This window comes from Pogona vitticeps, chromosome 5 (assembly GCF_051106095.1).
Source record: "Pogona vitticeps strain Pit_001003342236 chromosome 5, PviZW2.1, whole genome shotgun sequence".
Lineage (NCBI taxonomy): Eukaryota > Metazoa > Chordata > Lepidosauria > Squamata > Agamidae > Pogona > Pogona vitticeps.
Window position 1 is genome coordinate 60292521 of NC_135787.1, and position 21383 is coordinate 60313903.

Here is a 21383-nt window from a genome sequence, read left to right on the forward strand (position 1 = left end):
ATGGTATAAAAGGTAATTTTCTGTCCTAGGCTCCTGTTAGTGCTCCTTTCTGCAAGCTGATCTATGACCATATAAACTTTGATCTCTGACTAAATTGGATCCATGAGCAGTCATTAAGTATCATGAAGAACAGAAACAATGGAAGAACTCTCTCAGTGATTCTTCATTTTGTCTCCATATTTCCTTTTGCAATAAAAACTACCTATGAGAAAATGGATGTGGAAGACAAAACCTATTCCTAAAAAGCTTTAGCTTGCCAGCTAGTAATTACTTAGGAGATAACTCTCCTGTTGGCGCTACTGACCTTGGCAGTATTACAGGGGTTAAAGTTATTTGGGGATGAATTCTTCTTGTACAGTTTTTCCAGTGTATTTGGCACAAGCAGACCTTTTCTTCAGCACTTGATTTTCCCCCTTTATATTTCAAATCCACGAATTTCTCATTTATTTATTCCAATGCTACTTTTGTAAAGCTAAATACACTATTTAGATGGATTATAATTCACAAGTTTTTTAATGTAATGGCTATTTGCTTGAAGAGACAGTCTGATTCAGCAGTAGTCCCAAAGCTCATTTAATGCTGCTGAGATGCCACTTCTCTATAACCATAGTCCCCAACAAGTGTGAGTCACAGCTCTCTAACACAATTCTCTCTTGGATTAAAAGTGAAAAATTCTATTAAAACACAGTTTACAATATACTTCAGTCAGTGTGTGTTATTTTTATGTTTGCCATACTTTTGAAACCTCAGAAATACAGGTACCTAGTTACAGATCTCTTGTCATAGAATGCCAGATTCCTGATTTAATATGGGAAGCACATCTATGTTGGAATATACATTTTGAAGACAACAACATGGTTAAAAGTGGTTAAATATCATTCAATTAATGTCTTCTGCTGCAAAAAGTAGTGCTTTGAATTCCTTAACTTTATTCTACATATTTGTTCTTTAATCGTGTCCGAATCTTCATGACCCCATGGACCAGAGCACACCAGGCCCTCCTGTCTTCCACTGCCTCCTGGAGTTGGGTCAAGTTCATGTTGGTAGCTTCGGTAACACTGTCCAACCATCTCATCTTCTGTCATCCCCTCCTCCTCTTTCTTTCACACTTTCAAGGTCTTTTCCAGGGAGCCTTCTCTTCTCATGAGATGGCCAAAGTACTGAAGCCTCAGCTTCAGGATCTGTCTTTCCAGTGAGCACTCAGGGTTGATTTCCTTTAGAATGGATAAGTTTGTTCTCCTTGCAATCCAGGGGACTCTCGAGAGCCTCCTCCAGCACCACAATTCAAAAGCATCAATTCTTCAGCAGTCAGCTTTCTTTATGGTACAGCTCTCCCATACATCACTACAGGAAAAACCATAGCTTTGGCTATGCATGCTTTTGTTGGCAAGGTGATGTCTCTGCTTTTTAAGATGCTGTTGAAGTTTGTCATCGCTTTCCTCCCAAGAAGCAGGCATCTTTTAATTTCGTGGTTGCTGTCATGGAGCCCAAGAAAGTAACATCTGTCACTGCCTCCATATCTTCCCCTTCTATTTCCCAGGAGGTGATGGGACCAGTGGCCATTATCTTAGGGTTTTTTTATGTTGACCTTCAAACTGTTTTTTGCACTCTCCTCTTTCACCCTCATTACAAGGCTCTCTAATTCCTCCTCACTTTCTGCCATCAGAGTGCGATCATCTGCATATCAGAGGTTGTTGATATTTCTTCCAGCAATATTAATTCCGGTTTGGGATTCCTCCAGTCCGGCCTTTCACATGGTGTATTCTGCATATAAGTTAAATAAGCTGGGGGACAATATACAGCCTTGTTGTGCTCCTTTCCCAATCTTGAACCAATCAGTTGTTCCATATCCAGTTCTGTTGCTTCCTGTCCCACATATAGGTTTCTTAGGAGATAGATAAGGTGATCAGGCACTCCCATTTCTTTAAGGATTTGCCATAGTTTGCTGTGGTCCACACAGTCAAAGTGAAGCAGAAGTAAATGTTTTTCTGGAACTCTCTGGCTTCCTCCATAATCCAGTGCGTGTTAGCAATTTGGTCTGTTTTGTTGACTATGAGGGCTGCTCCATTCCTTCTACGGGATTCTTGCCCACAATAGTAGATATGATAATCGTCTGAATTGAATTTGCCCATTCCCATCCATTTTAGTTCACTGATGCCCAGGAAGTCAATGTTTATTCTTGCCATCTCCTGTTTGACCACATCCAGCTTCCCAAGGTTCAAAGATCTTACATTCCAGGTTCCTATGCAGTTTTTTTTTTCGCAGGATCGGAGTTTCCATTCACTTCCAGGCACGTCCACAGTTGAGTGTCCTTTCAGCTTTGGCCCAACCACTTCAGTAGCTCTGGAGCTACTTGTACTTGTCCTCTGCTCTTCTTCAGTAACATGTTGGACACCTTCTGACCTGAGGGGCCCATCTTCCAGCATCATATCTTTTAGCCTTTTTTTCTGTTCATGGGGTATTCTTGGCAAAGATACTGCAGTGGCTTGCCAATTCCTACTCCAAGTGAATTGCGTTTAGTCAGAACTTTCCACTATGGCCTGTCCGTCTTTGGTTTCCGTGCACGGCTTAGCCCATAGCTTCTCTTGAGTTACGCTAGCCACCATGACAAGGCAGCAATCCATGAAGAGGATTCTACATATACCACTACTCTAATTGTGTAAGTAGACTAATGTTAGGAAGAGGCAAAGCTGGGATTGATTATAATGACAATAAAGCAAATGTTATTAACCCTGGGCCTTATAAAATTCCAAATAACTCTGCAGTCATTGTTCAGTCGCTGAATAGATGAGCTTGCAACAATTCCCAGTAGGGAGTACATTGTGAAACCAGTATTTATGAAAACCTCTGTTTATAAGTTACATATTTCAAAAGAAAACAGAGTCCAATGAGTGGCACTCTATAAATGAAATTAAATAGGACAGTGGAAGAATATGTGTATCAATAAAGTTTAAGCAGCAACAGGATAATCATGATGTCTGACAAAGCAAGATGAAAGGTGGCAGACTGAAATTATGGCAGGAGTCATCACATTTCAATAGTGTTTAACAGCTAATTCCACAACTTTTAGTGTTTCATTTTCAGTTTTTCCCTTACTAGCTTCCTGACCTAACAGCAGCCTTCCTCTTTCAAAGTGGTAAACTGACCAGCGTGCCTACACCCCCCCTGAACAAAGTATATCTTTGTGATCTTTAATGGTCTTGCTTTCTAGTGCAGTAAAGATGTGGAATAAAAACAAATACCTGTCCTCTGTAGCTTGAAGGAGTTAGGATTTCCCCTAGGCCAAATTTCCATTTGAATTGCCTACATATACTTGAACATCAATGTAGCTCAATAAACAACTTGCTGTTTAAAGTACTGTTAGTAGAAAACACCACAGAATATGACAGTTGCCTTAAAGTGGAGAGGTGGGATTTTCATGGGGCTTCATAATATGTGCCCTCCAGAATATAAATCAAGAGACAAATTTATGACAAAGTGAAAGAGAAATAAATTTTTTTAAAAATTCATAGGAATTTTAGTGAAAATTCAGACCACCAGTTTGTAGTCTGGTTGCATCAGGGGCTGTGCTATGCAGCCTATATTTGTTGAAGTCTTGCATATTTTCAGACCTTTAAAGCTTTATGATCATCATATTATCTCTGCATTAGACATGCTCCCTTTCCAATAATGAGAACAAACTTGTCCAAAGAGCCTCGTGGTGCAGTGGTTAAACCGCTGTGCTGCAGCCAAAACTGTGCTCACGACCTGGGGTTCAGTCCCAGGTAGCCGGTTCAAGGTTGACTCAGCCTTCTATCCTTCTGAGGTTGGTAAAATGAGTACCCAGCTCGCTGGTGGGGGGCAATGTGTAGCCTGCATAATTAACTTGTAAACCGCCCAGAAAGTGCTTGAAGCACTATGGAGCGGTATATAAGCAGCACACTTTGCTTTGCTTTGCTTTATTCAAAGATACATATCATAAACAATGAAGCTTTTCAGATTTTTCCAAACAGATAGCTGTGTGCGCAGGGGATGCTGTGCGCGCAGGGGATGAGACCTAGTGAGCATATACTGGGAAAACTGGATCAGAATACCTCTATGTTTCCATGGGCAAAGCTCAGCTGCATACATCTATTCAGAAGGTAACAGAGACTGGAAAGATGATGATGGTGGTGATGGATCAAAGCCTTGGCTAAGATTATGTCTGAGTTCTAGCATAAGATACCCTTCCTCTTAACTAGTATGCTATCTCAACCCTTTGCCTTCCTAAACTGAAAATATCAAAGAGGCTGTCATGCAGAAAATGGAAGAGTTATTCTCTGTTGCTTCAGAGGGCAGGACTAGAATCAATAGGTGGAAATAGCAGGGAAGTGGATTTTGGCTGACTTCTAAGAGAAACATTTCAAAGGTTAGCAGTGGAAGAATACTGCTTTGGAGGGTGATGGATTCTCCTTCAGCATCCCCATTCAGGAGCCTCTGTTTAAGAGGCAGCTGGCTGACCATTTGTCACAAATGCTGTCATTATAGCCTACATTGCAGGTCCTGCATGGAACTTTGATTACACCAGATAAATATCCAAGGCCATTTCCAGTACTCTGATTTTATGGTTCTGTGATCTTCATATGCACATGGTGCAGTATAATTGTTTTATTCTATCTCGCCTATTATGCTGTTCAGTCTAGATTTTTTATTGATCCTATGTTTGTGACTAATTTATATAAACACAAAATATTTTTAAGTTCATGGCTCATTTAGAATTTTAGAGGACATCAGTCTATTGATCTGAAATGGAATCTACTTTATTCCTTTGTCTGTTGTGCTTCTTTGTTTTCTTGAACAGAGGTAGGTAATCCCCAAAGATCTGAGGGGCACACACAACCATCCTTGGAGGGCTGCACCTCCTTGTATGATACCACCTGTTAAGTCAGATAAAGGGGCAGCTATTTCGCTGAAATTCTGGATAAAACGTCTATAATAGCCAACTAATCCTAAGAAAGATCTGACTTTTTTCTTTGTTGTCAGTATAGGCCAGTACTGATTACTTTAATCTTTGATTCTAGGGGTTTAATTATGTCTCCCCCCCCACCATATGGCCTAAGTATTTTAATTGCAGTTGGCATGTATTAGCTTTTACTGTTAACCCGGCCTCATTTAGCCTCTGTAGCACTTTCTCAATATGGCACAGGTGGTCCGTCCATATCTGACTATAGATTCCTATATCATCGATGTATGCTACTGTGAATTCTCTAAGTCCTTGTAATGTTTGGTCCATTAGTCTTTGAAATGTTGTAGGAGAATTTCGCAACCCAAAGAGGAGGACCCGGAATTCATACAATCCAAAAGAGCTGCAGAATGTGGTCTTTTCCTGATCTTTGGGGTCTAACCCCACTTGCTAGAACCCTTTAGTCAGGTCTAAACTGGATACGAACTGACATCGCCCAGTTGTCTCGATCAAATCATCTAGTCTAGGCATCGAGTAAGCATCAGGCTTGGTGATGTGGTTGAATTTCCGATAGTCTAAGCAGAAGCGTATACTGTCATCTGGTTTATCTACCAGTACTATTGGGGCTAATCACGAGCTAGATGAAGGAACAATGATTTTTTCTTTCAGTATCTCATCTAGTTCTTGGTGAACCTTTGCTACATATGGCCCTGTTACTCTGTAAAGTGTGACAGCTTGAGGGGGTGCATCTCCTGTATCAGTTTCGTGCACCGCTCCCTTTTCTACACCAGGCTTATTTGAGAAGACTTGCTTGTATTTTAGTAGCAACTCTCTTGCTTCATCTTTTCGCTCTGGGTTTAGCGTTTCACAAATCTGAACATCTTCTGGATTATATTGGGGTTCGCCTCGCCCTTCCCAATATGGCAATTCATGTTTTTAGTTGTCCACTTCTTTCATGGCATATAGGACAACCTTTTCTATAGTAAAGTTTAAGCATGTTAACATGAACTACTCTTCGACCTTCCTCTCCCTCCTCCTGAATTATGTAATTTACTTCACTCATCTTGGAGATTACTTTAAAAGGACCTGCCCAATTTAATTGCAGTTTATTCCCTTTAGTAGGTTTCCGCATCAGGACTTCATCTCCCAGACTGAATGATCTTTCTCTGGCCTTTTTATCATACCAGAGTTTTTGTTTCCCTCTGCAAGTTTTCTGCAGCTAACTTCAGAGATTGCTGCAAGAAGTTCATTAAGTTATCTATATACTGGATCACTGTCTCAGGATCTTCTCCCGTTTGTTCCTCCCAATTTTGTCGGAGTAAATCAAGAGGTCCCTGCACTTTCCACCCAAATAACAGTTCAAAAGAACTGAATCCATATAATAAAGGTTGTAATTTGTGATCCCAGTCATTGGGGTTTTCTGCAGTGTAAGCTCTGATCATTCGCATTAGGGTCCCATTAGATTTCTCCACCAATCCGTTTGTCTGGGGATGATATGGGGATGATGTAATATGAGTTATACCACAAAGTTGCCACAGCCTTTTCATTAATCTGGATGTGAATGATGTTCCCAAATCAGTGACAATTTCAGAAGCGAAGCCCATGAGACACATATAATTTAATAAGGTATCTGCCACAATTTCTGTCTCTATATTTCGCAAGGGAACGGCTTCTGGATATCAGGTGGCGTCATCTATTATAATTAAAATGAATCGGTTTCCCCTTCCGGTTACTTTAGGTAAGGGTCCCACAGTGTCTAAGTCTATGTGTTGAAATGGGTTTAAAATTACTGGTAAAGGACACAACTTAGCTTTAGTTTTATCATTGCCAGTACCCTGCCTTTGACATATGTCACAGCTTTGACAGTATGATTTTATTTGCTTCCCCATCCCAGGCCAGTAAAAATTTTGAGCTATCCTCTGCTTTGTATGTGTGATTCCCAAATGAGCAGCAAAGGTGTCTTTATGTCCTTTTTCTATAATCTTTTCCCTGTATTTAAAAGGGATTACTAGTTGTTTGTGAATGTTTTCCCCTCCCCTCTTAGGATTTATTAAGATCTCTCTATATAACAGGTCTTTCTCCACACAGAATCTTTTTAGCTTTCCTTCTTTGGCTAACTTAAAGCATTGTTGTAAAGTGGAATCCTGTCTTTGTTCCTGGCTAAAAGCGTTTTCTTGAGGATTCCTTATAGTCACTACCTCAGCTGTTTCATTTGCTTCATTTTCTCCTGTAATTTCATCCGGAATCTCAAATTATTCCTCAGATGTTTCCCTAATATTTTTCATATCTTCTAATGATTCTACATTTGCCTGTTCTAGCCACTTCTCCAAGTATCTGACCAGATTTGCTCCCAACTGAGAATATGATTCCTCAGGCTTTTTAGTCAATCCTCTAAATTTCCCTCTGAGGTGCTCAGCATTGATCCAAAACCTCGAGAAAACCAATTTTCTGAATGCCTCATAGTCTCTTGCTTGATCCAGTGACATTTGAGAATAAATCTCAGCTAACTCTCCACTTATCTGGGACCTCAGCATAACCATACGTTCTTCTGCTTTTACATTAAAATCCCGGCACGCCCGATCGAAAGAAATAAGGAATGCTTCAGGGCAATCCCCCTTTCTAAATTGAGGGAATTTCTTAAGGTCTATTTTTACACTTTCAGTATTATTGTTATTATTATTTAGAGACGCCAGTTCTAATCTTTTTAGTTCTAATTGATACTCCATTTGTCTCTTTTCTTGTTCCATTGCCATTTCTCTTTCTCTGGCTTCAGCATCAGCCCTAGTTCTTATTTCTAGCTCCTTTTGTCTTTCCTCAGCTCTAAGTTGTAGAGCTTTTTCCTCTGCTCTTGCTTTGATTTCTAGCTCCTTTAATTTAAATTCTTGTTGCAACCTCCATCTTTCAAATTCTTGGGAATTTAACTCAGTTTCTCTCCTTGAGGCATCACCCTCCTGAACCTCATCTTGCTCAGCTATTTCCAGAGGGCTCTCCTCTTCGTGAGGTAAACTTTGAACATCTGCTACCTCAATTGCTAACTTTTCCCGCACGTAGAAGGCATGTTTATTTGTGTTTCTTTTGACAAGCTGCCTGATTTTACAGAGGCAAGCAAGCAAGCCTCAGTTTAAAAATACTTTTTTTCCTTTTCTGTGTTAGAGAGAGTTACTTTGTAGTTCTCCGCTGGCAGCTACAGATTGCTAGTATATTTCTTCAGGCATCCAGCCTCACTGTTCCTGGATCTTATACACTGTTTCTTTCAGCCTCCAGACACCAAGCTTTTTCTCATAATTTTTTTTATTCAATCCTCAGTTAGTTTTAATCACCTCAGCTATATCTTTGACCTTGGCTTCCACCTTTGTCCCCTCAGTGCTCCTTTCTCAGAGCTTGGGATCTAAAGTCAGCCCCTTGGTCTTTCACCCTAAGCATGAGGTAAACTTCAAACACAGAATAATTCTCCTCAGAGTCTTTTCCTGTCTTAGTCTTTCCCCAAGGTCTGCGATCAGGACTCCCTTCCAAGCTATTCACTAAGAGCTCTAGGGTTTTCCACTCCTTCTCCTCAGCCCTCAAGTAACAGGTCCCTCAGACTTAGAAAATTTCTTTCTTTGGCTCACTGGAGTTTATTCGCTTCACATCCCATTGCTTTGCCACCACTTAGTTGCATTCCCCCAGTGTCCCCTGTTTGCTTCAAATACAGGTCCACCTTCGGACACGATGTACTATTTTCTCTCTTTACCCGCTGCCACCAGTGGATCTTTATCCACACTGAACCAAATAAGTTTCTTAGATCTGGGCTGCCAAATATAACAGGTTTATTTATTGTTTGATAGGTAAATCACAGAAGTGAAGTCATAGATGTGCTTTTTTTGTTCAGTCATTAAACTTGGATAGGATTACATGTATGCTTGTTTGTATTCATTCACATTAACCACTGTAACGATATCTTATGACTGTCTATCTTTTTTCTAATACTTTTATCTCTTATCTATTCTCTAACACACACCAAATTTCCAATCTCTGTCTTAACCCTTCAAAACTTCTTCTCTAACTCCCTTCAGTCTCCAACTGTTCTTCTTGACTCCGTCCCTCCTGTCGTGCCATAGGCTCCTTCCCTAGAGCTCCATATGATGGACAGGCGTGACTTGGGCATTCCAGCACACCACCCCTCATTGGCTTAAGAAAACTTTTCTGATCAGAGCTAGTCATGTCATAAGGCAAGATGAGGCACACATCACAGGTAGTAGTTCTGTGGGGGAGAGCAACAGTATCCCAGCTGCTCAATTTGATGCAATTGGAAGATTCTTTGTAATTGTTTTTGCAATTTTAACAGACACATCAAGGGTAAATTAAATAACATTGATAGGAACACTATAAAAGTAAACATTTCAATAGCTGCATTCCCATTAAATGCTTTTAGCTGAATGAAATTAGGAAATAATTATGTTGAGGGGAATGTACTGTATCCAAATGTTGCATTAGTGTCTTGATTTTTAAAATGTCATAATTTTTCTTTCTATACACAAGATTACAGTTAAAATAGTTTACACTGCAGATTAGAAAACATGCATTAAATTACGTTGCATTCTGATTAGTGAGCAACCCTTTTAAAGAAAATCTATAACATTACGTATGGGTGGTAAGACCATCTGTTTGTAGAACTTGCTTGCAGCTCGATCACTCAATTTATAAGAAGCATCACAGCTGTTTAATTGTTATAGTGTCAAACAATTATCACTCTGTCCCAAATTTAACATTCAGCGAAGGAAAGGATTTGGGAACTTGAGCTGCTTCTACCTAACATATATATTTAAAACTGATCTAATGGTAAGTAAATGTTAACTTTATTGTCAGTTCCTTGCTTATCAGTGTATCATCCTAAGGAGACATGGATAGGCCTTGGTTCAATTCTTTGGTTCATATAACGTTAAGCTAATTAGAATGAATAGTCCAGACTGAAATCTATTGCTTGTGCATATGTCAGCTGAGGCAGAATGTCAGGCAAGAAAACATGCTACATATATACTACATTCTGTCATGTGGCATATAAATAAATAATAAATACTTCTAAGGTTATGAGCAAATGTATTCGCGAAGGCTTTCACGACTGGGATCTAATGGTTGTTGTGGGTTTTTCAGGCTCTTTGGCCGTGTTTTGAAGGTTATTCTTCCTAACTTTTCGCCAGTCTCTGTGGCCGGCATCTTCAGAGGACAGCACAAACAGTGTGAAAGAGTTCATTTTAAATTTACACTTTTAACAGAACACATGTTCTGTGTCTTGAAATCATATACTGTGAGTGGCTTCCACACACCCCTCCATGACAACTGAGAGTAGTTATTGAAACAGGCTCTTTATTGGAGCAATGGAACTTTCAAATGGCGAAAAGGGCCAAGAACATAAAATGAATAACTCAGGGCTCCAAGAAGTTAGCTTCACTCCCACAGTCTTTGGGGCAGTGACCCTAAGTCTTTTACTGGGAGGAGCAGAACCCTGTCTCATCTACCAGTTCTAGGACACCTCACAGGTGAGCCAGGTGTGGGGTGCCAAAATGAGGGTGCTGGATGCATGCTGTTAGTTGTCCCTAGAGGAAAGTGGTGAAAGCTTCTTCCCCTACCACCCCTCCATTGTCCCCACTGGCAGCTGCCATCCTGTAGGTGTGACAATCCTTGCTCTCCTCCTTAAGTCTAAGTCCCACCATGGCTACACTTGTGGTCTTGAGAGCACCGTCCACCTCTTCCTCACCAACACCCCAGTCCACAGGCAAACTGTGAGTAGGGGATGCAGCTGTTGTTCACCAAAAGGTAGAGAACCTCACTGGTCCCACATATACATATATCATTTTAATGGTTTTAACAATTTGCACAGGTAGTATTAAATAAGCTTCATAGTTTATATGAAGAACTAGATGTTAAGTAATAAAATCATTCCATTGTTTCATATATTCTTTAACAGACTCTAGTTTATCTGAAGTTGCAGCTTTAAGTACATATACCAGATAACAATGAAGAACATAGAACTTTAAGTAGTTTTAACAATGTTAAGGTTCAGTTCTTCAGTTACTCAGGAAATTGATAGCTGTAAGAGACTATGGAATGTTGAGAGAATACAGCTAGTCTAGCACTCTGCAAATTATTCAAGAAAAGGTGTGATCTATTACAATTGTAGGTTCAAAATCAGAATTATTCTTACTGCTGCAGAATTAGAAATTGAAGAGTAAGCATTTTCTCTTGGAAAACTAAAGAACACCGTCAGCATAGAACTTTAAGTAGTTTACAGAGGGACAGTGTTTTTGATAATAAAAAGATAACTTGGGAAAACAAAAGCATCATCTGCAACTCTGAAAATATATAGTATCACACGAGAAACACAGGTATTTTGTGACTAAATTCATAGCAATAGAATGTTAACTGCACTTAGTAGAAATTAGTGTGTTTCCATGCAAGCCTGTGTGAATGTTGTATGAGATATTGGCTGAAATCATGTTGCTTAGTGTAGTATATTGCACTAGACTAAGCCTATTAAATCAGGGGGGATTTGGTGAGCCAGCTTCTCTGTATGTTTCATTGATTCAAATGGGCCTACTTTAGTTGTGATTTACTATCCTAAAGTAAGTCACAACTAGAGTAGTCCGATTTGAATCAATGGCACAGAGAAGGTGACTTATCAAAGCCCCACTGATTCAACAGACCTACTCTGCTTTTGACTTATTGTGCTAAACATCAGGATTTCAGCCATTATAATAAGCTGAAATACTTGTAGAGTCTCATTTTTCTGTGACAAAATGTGCATCACATTATAATATGCAGTCCTTTTCCTCATGGTCTTTTGAATAGTTTGCCATTGTTTTCTGATTGTTCTGCAAAGCGTCTCCATTACAGTCCACTCAACAGTTGACTTTGTTACTCTTAGCTACGTATAGAGTGATTGTAAAACAAAGTGGTTTGAACCTTTAGGCAGGAATGTCACGTGGAAGATGCCTGAGTGACTCTTGTATAATCTCTCAGTTCTTCCAGTTAATGTGCAAAACTTTACTCATAAAAAGATTGCAAGGTGAAAGGAAATGCAGTTAGCTTACTTAATAATTTAATAAATGCTTGATCAGAAGAGTGACACTGCAGCCTAAATGGCACAGCTCAACTACTTCCTTGTAATCTTACAGTAACATCTTTCCCAGAGAAGTCTAGCGTTATTCCACATTATGTGTATATTATTCTTTTGTATTTACTTATTAATTAGCACTGAAAATAAGTCCCTTCCCCTTTAGTAACTTTTGATTTTTTTTTCCTAATCTACTGGATTCATTTTATGTTTCTAAACTACTGTTAAATGTTTAACAGATATATTTAGTAATTTGTTTTCCCAACTGCATAACAGTATCAAAATAGCTACTCTAATCTCTACTCTGAAGTCATTTAAGGAATGTTTTATGAGAATTTAATGTGCTAAATGCATGTAAGACATTGGCATTAAAGTTCTATAGGTTTATGTCAAAGCACACAGAATCAGTATGAAAAATAGCATGCTTTGGCAGATCATCAGAGTGCTTTGAAAGTGGAAAAATTCACACTACTGCCATCACTTAGCTACATCTACTTAGAACTGGTTGCTATCAAATGTTAAGACATATTGAAGTGTAACAATATATAGTAAGCAGCTCTGGTATGGCCAACACATCCTGAAGATACACCTGATTCTTTCTTCTATCCACTTATATGTGTCTTACAGAGCTGTGCCAGCATAGCAAATTATCTTGGTTTTCAGAGCCATGCAATTTGCTCCTGCATTGTCCCCGAGTAAGTTTGTCTTTAACACTTATTTCACCAGTCTTGTGTTTTTCATGGAATTGCCCATAGAATTGGCCTGGAAACTTTATTTATGCTCCTCTAAGCAAAAGGTTCTCCATAAGTCAGTACTGACTTGATAGCACATCATCATCATTATCATCACCATTCAAAACCACCAGGCATAGTCAATCAAAATTATAAAAATATTGGCTGGTATTATATAACAGATACATGCTTTAACCAAAACCTAAGTATATGTTAAATATCAGCACAGTATTTATGCTGTTCCTAATATTGGTGGGTTTTGTAGCTCTGATGGTATTATTTCTGAGATCTGCTTATAGTACTGTGTGAAATTTCTTGATATTGGTCCCAAAGCCCTGATTACTATTATTGGTATTATTGGTATTATTGGTATTATTCAGTGAGAGGCAGGGTTTTCAAAATTAATTTAATTATTGATTTATCAATTTTATAAATTATTTATCAATTGATTGTTATAACCTTCATCTGACATCTTGATGGTAATTTTATAAAGCCATGGAGGAAACAGGCTAATTAGTATTTTTCTTTTTTATTGTACCCTTAGACATGAAATATCAGGTTAGGTAAAAATATCTCATGAAGTGTATGAGTGTATGAGTAAACTAATATGAATATGAATTTGTTACACTGTACTAAAAATTATTTTACCACCATAATCCTTTATGACAGGATAATAAGTAATAAAACAGTGTAGTGAGTACCAATTAAGGAACATCAAATCACTGGGCATGCTGTTCATGCTGATTTAAACAGGAGATGATTAGAATAAATGGATTTAATATATACTTCTTCTCGGGCTTTAGCTATTCTGTCATAACGGCAGGGGCTAACTGACATATGAATAAACTAAGAAAGTTACCTACTTCCATCTTTATCAGAAGACTAATAAAAAGCAATAAATTTTAGAAAACATGTTTTGAGACATACAACTAAATCCAAACTTATCCACTAGCTATAACAGTTTATTGCAGGAGAAATTACAATGCAAATAAATACATTTTTGTCATAGCATTGTTGGCATTGTGTAGTTACTTGGTGTTTTTTGTGTTAGCTGATATGAAACAGACAAGTGTCAAGGAGCAGGGATGTTTACTTCTTTTTGGAGACTAACTTGAGAACTCTATAGGGGAAAGTCAGCTCAGAGGAAGTTTTGATAAGTTTTGATTGCAGAACAGCAAACAGGGAAAGTATTAAGTACCAGTTCTCAACATCCAAACATTGATCTTCAGCAATCTCAGCTAATTGAACATAAGGCAGCCCTGTGAGACTCAAGTGTCTCTGGGACTGTAAAAAGAATATGTTTATACTTTTTCTAGCAAAGCTAAGGAGCCTGAATTTTCATGGAGATATAATAGGGAGAGGACTTTTTATAGGGGGTACATTAGAAAAGCTGCAGTTTGAAGGTGTACTGCCCAGAATCTCCATCTACACCTTGTTCTGCATAAAGCACCTTATATAAAAGCAATATGGTTTCAACTCCACTTGTAATATCTAAGAATGCATTCATGCATTATCAAATACAGATGTGTGAAAGTGCTGTTGTAGATCATATTCATTACATTTCTCTCCTATCATTTCTCCAGAAACTTCAGGTTTTCTTTGTCTCCATTTTATCATTGCAATAATGCAGTGCAGTAGGTATAGCTGAGAAAAAGTTGACTGGACCAATATCATTTGTTCAGTTCAGAATTAAATGAGACTTAAATCTGGACCTCTGGCTTATTGCAACTGAATAAGCCAGAGGTCAGTCATGTTATTAAAAGCAGGGGAGCTTCTGCATGCACAAGAGAACAGTGAATACCACCTTGTGCAAATTCTGGAAAGGGACAGCTGCATTCATAAAGGACTAGTGTGCACATAGGATAACAAAGAGGATGCTGGCCTTTTAATTTGTTTTATATGTTGAATTCCATGAATCCATGACTTTAGTTTGCTTTCAGATTCATAGTTATCTCTTAGTTGTTCCACATTCTTGATGTACTACTTTTGCTGAGAAGAATAAAACATCCCATTGTTTGACATTAGAGATGGATATGAACTGCAGTTCAGTAGTTCTTCTGCACAACTGTTCTGTGGGTGCCCTGGCTTCCCAGCCCTGCCTGCTCCCTCAGGCACCCACTCAGAGGCTGCAATGCAGCTTCCCAGCCCTGCCTTCTCTAGAGAAGTGGTTCTCAAACTGAGATTACAGTTCCCAGAATCCTTCACCACTTGCTATGCTGGCTAGGATTTCTGGGAGCTGCAGACCAAGAGCATCTGGAGACTCAAGTTTGAGAACCACTGCTCCAGAGGAGTCCCACTCAGACGCATTGGCATGGCTTCCCAGCTCCGCCTCCTCCAGGCACTGCCTCTGAGTGGACGCCTGCCAGAGGAGGTGAGGCAAGGGAAGCCGAGGATTACCTGTGCAGCTGAACCACAGAACTACATGCCAATATGTCAGTCCTGTAATAACTTCTACAAAGCAGTACTTGATTATTGTACCTGGAGCATTGTGCTAAGTAAGATATCTACCTATGGTAAAAATGGATAATATCATCCATAATGAAGATAGATAGGAAGAATTTTTTTTCTCTCTCTCTCTTTCAGTAGAATCAAGGGTCTCTGGAAGGCACAGTAATCAAACTCGTAATCTCTGGTTTTACCCAACTTACTGAACTATCCAACCAATTTTAATACTATTATAAGGGATTTACCCATGGTAGAGATGAATAAAATAATGCATAATGAAGAGGAAGTGAATTGGAGAGAAAGTTTTCCTCTCTCTCTCATAATACTATAATTCTGGATCACATTAAGTTCTGCTGAATGGTACAAAATTGAGGACAAACCAAAAAAAAGCATTTCTTGATGCATTGCATGGTTAGCATATGGAATTTTTTCCAACAAGTTGTCATAATTTGACAGTCAATTTAGATGGCTTTAAAGCAGGGGTGTCCAACCTTTCACCTTCTCTGGGCCACATTAGAAGATGAAAATTTGGTTTGGGCAGCACATACATTTGGTTTGGGCCGCATGGGGGGCCAGCCCTAGCCTTCCTCCGCAGCCCCGCTCCAAGCACGCTTACCGGCAGCTGCGATCTTAAACAGCAGAGGCTGCCAGCTTCGACTCCGGCGGCTTTATGGGGCTGGGAGGGATCCGCCTATTGATGGGGAGGGTGCAGTGCAGTCACACAGCCCCCCTGTCCCCTCCCCTCCCACTCCTTCCTTCCTTCCCTCTCTCCCCCTCTACTGTTGTGACATGCCCCGGCCACATTCTGGCCGCAAGTGCCGGCAGTGTAACTTGAAACTTTGGAATTTCTTTAAAAATAAAAAAATTGCACTGGGCCACATTACGAGCTGACCTGGGCCGCACGCAGCCCTCGGGCTGCAAGTTGGACAAGCCTGCTTTAAAGCATGGAGATTATGAAATATTGCCAAGTATCGGGGCATCAATTTGTGGGGGGAAATGAGGGGTGTGTGTGTGTGTGTGTGTGTGTGTGTGTGTGTGTGAGAGAGAGAGAGAGAGAGAGAGAGAATGCCTGCCCATTTACTTCATATAAGCAACTGGTGGGCCACTGGGGAAAACAGGAACCGAAAGAGTGACCCTTCATCTCATTCAGCAAGGTGCTTTATGTTCGTACATTCAGAACTGTGTGTGACTAGGAAACCAAATACATGAACTTCCAGGTTAGCCCAATCTAAAAGCCACACAAAGTACAGAATGTCTCTAAAATGAATTAGAAAAAGAATTTACAACTTTGCTTAGATTTGTGCTACATGAAAGAAAACATGACAAAAACAGCTGCAGTGGACACAAAGCAGGCTTTGAAATGTTTGTTTTTGTTTTGTATCTGACTTTTTAAAATGCTGAGTGTTTAACTGTATCTTAACTGTAGGTTTGTTGCAGGAAAAATCATTTTTGATTTATGCAGTGAGAAATAGACTTATTCTGTACCGTTTAAAAAACTTTAAAAAAAAAATCACTGTTCTTTCTTTGCATAATTTCTGAACAATTCCTCTCCTGCATGACTTGTCTGAAATGTCTGTCTGTTCTCTTTTTCTTTTTAATTCTCAAGCTCACTATTTGGATAAGATTGTTAAAGGTACTGTATATTTGCTCTTCTCTGAAATGCTTCCATGTACTTCTGTGTATATTACAGCAATCATTCCACTAGACTTGGCAAATGCAACATATTCTTATATGTACTCCATGAATTATAAATCTCATTTATGTTATTTTCCATGTTCCTTAAAGAGATAAATACTTTTAATGTTTTGTCACCTGTTAACATTTTTTCTAAACAATTTGTAAGTTTCACTATATCCTGCATAAATGGATTAGCTTTGATGGAATCAAAAAGTGAAGATAGCTATGCATTTGCTGTTTGTGGTTTTTAAGCCTCTTAGCTTTTATTGCTGGGAGGAATCTCCAGATTGTCATATTTATGAAAATATAAGAAAACCAAGTCTTTTGTCAGAAGAAAATTTCATAGCCTTACACTTAATACTAAGAGAACCATATATTTGTAAGTGAAATTAGTAGTGCCATTCATCATGATCCAACTTTACCATTCCATGTATACACAAGGAATCTTCGTATTTCCGTCCACTGTCACCTCATGCCTCAAGGATCCTTTCCAGAAGGACCTTGGCAGCTTCATGACAGACACAGGGGACTTTTGCTTGAAGTGGAAGCTAAAAAGCGCTCGTGCTCAGGAAGAATACCACATGAGGTGGTCTGACCATTGAAGTTGGCAACAAAATATTATATATAATGTATGGCCTTTAGTAAGAAATCTAGCTTTACACTATGGTAAGGCTGGTGTTCAGGGGAAAGGGTTAATTCATCCATTTGTTGAGAAGTCGATCAAACCACCAAACAGCAAATGTTCTCATATCTTCAATTATAGAAGTCTGGCAAAGAAATATGTCTTTTTAATTATCACCGATAGTCCCCTTTTCCAGATTGCCACTCTTCTATTCCTTATTTGTGCTTTTTCATTAGAGTATGGAAATATTCATGGCAATATCCAGGCTTCATATAATCACTCTTGATTACATTAAATTGGCTGCAGTGTCTTGCCAATAGCACAGATAAAGCTGTGTGTCCTATATAACCGAATAGAAGAAACATTTTTCGGAAGTTTAATCTATCTTCTGTATGCATAGTCAAATAAGTAGATGGCAAAAAGTGCTAAAAGAAGAATGGGCAGCCCAAATCTAATTTCAGCCTGGCATGATGACATGATATCCATAATTATAACTCCATCATACTTTGTCATGAGACTCTAATATAGTTCCCTTCCCTCTGTAAGTACTAATTTTACTAGAGGCAGTGATGTCTATAGAGTTGTTTCATCTGTGCTGCAAAGGGTGGAGAAAGAAGAGCGTTAATAATTATTTAAACAGCAATAGTGAAAACAGCAGATTCTTTCAACAACCTACAGGAGTAGGACTACAAGATCCCAGAGATAGTAGGCAAATACAGTTTATAAGGTGGTGGCACAACGTACAGTTCATGCTGTTTAGATTTCAAAACTGATTTGTAATATGATTTATATATTTATATATATATATATATATACCTATACATTTATATACAAACTGTCATCATCCTCATGTTGGCTGCATGCCAGGTTTTCATCAACAAGAAATGACAGATACTGTTTTTTATATACTGTTAGATGAAAAAGCAAGATCTTGGATATATTAAATAATCTTAATTGTTTCCTAAATTTTCCCTCCTCGCCCATAAAAGCAGACAAGATAGGATATAAAGGTAACAGCATAAAAGCCTTAGGGAGATTGTCACCCCCCAAAAAATCACTTTCTGCTATCTGTCTTGAAGCACGTCACTACCGTGTTTTTGTTCAGTCTATCAATGTTTTATTGTGGTCCTTATGGTATTTCATTTTGTCCGTCCTAAGTAATCAAATCTGCACAGCTATTACATTTAGTTGGAAATCCTGTCGGTTCTGTCCCATCCGTATGCAGCCTGAATCCTAATGTTTGTTAGAATAGATGCTAAGCTGCTTCACTATTTCCTGGGCTTTGCTTATTCTGTGAAAAGGAATGTACTTTGGGCATAAAGTATAGTCACTGAAACTGACCTATACTTTGTGTAATTATTCAATGCACTGTAATTTCACATGAATACATGGCAACTCTGGGACCAGATAAAATTAATGTTCTCTTTTACTGGGTGCAAAGGAGCATATCTGTGTTGGAATTTGAGATGATTTATTTAAATCTACAAGGAATTTAACAACATCTGTATCATCAGGTAACCAACAATCCATACATATCAAATAATTATCTACTCTATAAGTACAAAAGTTCTATTTTTTTACCTCAAGGCTACATTGTGTGCTATGATTGCATTGCCTGCTGCTCTGCTAAAGAAAATGAGAATATAATTTTGTCTGGCCTGCAGGTATTTAGTAGTTTCTTGGATATATTTCCTGCTTGCACAGGTAAGTGGTGTCTCAAGTGTTAGACCAATCAAAGATGCCACTTAGTTAAGAATTAGAATCCCAGCAATAATGTTGCTGTTACTCTCCATGTGCAATTACAGTATTTGTGCTGTTCTGAAGGCCTGTTCCAGTAAGTGTCCCCTGTCTGTATTTTGATTAAATTTTAAATTGTTGTAATACTTAAATCACATGCAGTCTCCTTTTTTTCTGTTTTGACAGAGGGATGCCCTGGCCTATGTAATAGCAATGGAAGATGTACATTGGACCAAAATGGGTGGCACTGTGTTTGTCAGCCCGGATGGAGAGGAGCAGGATGTGATGTCGCCATGGAAACTTTATGTACTGATAGCAAGGACAATGAAGGAGGTAGGAGATGCAGAGTGAAATTCCTGCACTGCTAAAAAAAAATCGTAAAATTATCGGCTTCCCAATCAGGTTTTAAAAAAACACTGCTGTGAGAATGATACAGAGCTTTTACTACCTGTGATGAGATACATGGAGGAATGTGCTACAACATTTATTGCCTTCATTTAGTATGCTATCAATTCCTTAAGAGATGATTACAGCTGGCAAAATGTATATATCGAAATCCATTAGTGAACATTAGATTCAAAGAGGTAGTATTTTATCTAAGGGCAGAAATAATATTACTATTCGGTAAGCTTTATAGTAAAGCTGCATCCCAACAAAGAGTAGTTTACATTCAGGTAAAACATTCCAGCTCCTTCATGGATTGCTGCCTTGTCATGGCGAAGGGGCTTGAGTAACTCAGAGAAGCTATGGGCTATGCCATGCAGGGACACCCAAGACGGACAGGACATAGTGGAGAGTTCCGACTAAACGCAATCCACCTGGAGTAGGAAATGGCAAGCCACTCCAGTATCTTTGCGAAGAACGCCCCATGATCAGAAACAAAAGGCTAAAAGATATGACGCTGGAAGATGGGCCCCTCAGGTCGGAAGGCGTCCAACATGCTTCTGGGGAAGAGTGGAGGACAAGTACAAGTAGCTCCAGAGCTAATGAAGTGGTTGGGCCAAAGCCGAAAGGACGCTCAGCTGTGGACGTGCCTGGAAGTGAAAGGAAAGTCCAATGCTGTAAAGAAAAATACTGCATAGGAACCTGGAATGTAAGATCTATGAACCTTGGGAAGCTGGAGGTGGTCAAACAGGAGATGGCAAGAATAAACATCGACATCCTGGGCATCAGTGAACTAAAATGGACAGGAATGGGCGAATTCAGCTCAGATGATTATCATATCTACTACTGTGGGCAAGAATCCCGTAGAAGAAATGGAGTAGCCCTCATAGTCAACAAAAGAGGGGGAAAAGCTGTAATGGGATATAATCTCAAAAATGATAGAATGATGTCAATACGAATCCAAGGCAGACCATTCAACATCACAATAATCCAAGTTTATGCACCAACCAGCATTGCTGAGGAGACTGAAACTGAACAATTCTACGAAGATTTACAACACCTTCTAGAACTGACACCAAAGAAAGATGTTCTTCTCATTCTAGGGGACTGGAATGCTAAAGTAGGGAGCCAAGAGATAAAAGGAACAACAGGGAAGTTTGGCCTTGGAGTTCAGAACGAAGCAGGACAAAGGCTAATAGAGTTTTGTCAAGAGAATAAGCTGGTCATCACAAACACTCTTTTCCAACAACACAAGAGGCGACTCTACACATGGAAATCACCAGATGGGCAATATCGAAATCAGATTGATTATATTCTCTGCAGCCAAAGATGGAGAAGCTCTATACAGTCAGCAAAAACAAGACCTGGAGCTGACTGCGGTTCTGATCATCAGCTTCTCATAGCAAAATTCAAGCTTAGACTGAAGAGAGTAGGAAAAACCACTGGGCCACTCAGGTATAATCTAAACCAAATCCCCTATGAATACGCAGTGGAAGTAAAGAACAGATTTAAGGAACTAGATTTGGTGGACAGAGTGCCTGAAGAACTTTGGATAGAGGCTCGTAACATTGTCCAGGAGGCAGCAACAAAAACCATCCCAAAGAAAAGGAAATGCAAGAAAGCAAAGTGGCTGTCCAACGAGGCCTTAGAAATAGCAGAGAGGAGAAGGGAAGCAAAATGCAAGGGAGATAGGGAAAGTTACAGAAAATTGAATGCAGACTTCCAGAGAATAGCAAGGAGAGACAAGAGGGCCTTCTTAAATGAACAATGCAAAGA

The 21383-nt window shown here is 39.2% G+C and overlaps 1 protein-coding gene across 10 annotated transcripts in view; it reads left to right on the plus strand.

Annotated features, from left to right (window-relative positions):
* The window catches only part of TENM3 (teneurin transmembrane protein 3), a 1852170-nt gene that overhangs the window by 1712836 nt on the left and 117951 nt on the right, over nucleotides 1-21383 (plus strand). For all 10 annotated transcript variants that reach the window (XM_078393883.1, XM_078393884.1, XM_078393889.1 and 7 more), the window contains 3 exons: nucleotides 16794-16820; nucleotides 18476-18496; nucleotides 19410-19556. In XM_078393883.1, the coding sequence (XP_078250009.1) occupies nucleotides 16794-16820; nucleotides 18476-18496; nucleotides 19410-19556 (195 nt within the window). The remainder of the gene's footprint in view (nucleotides 1-16793; nucleotides 16821-18475; nucleotides 18497-19409; nucleotides 19557-21383) is intronic.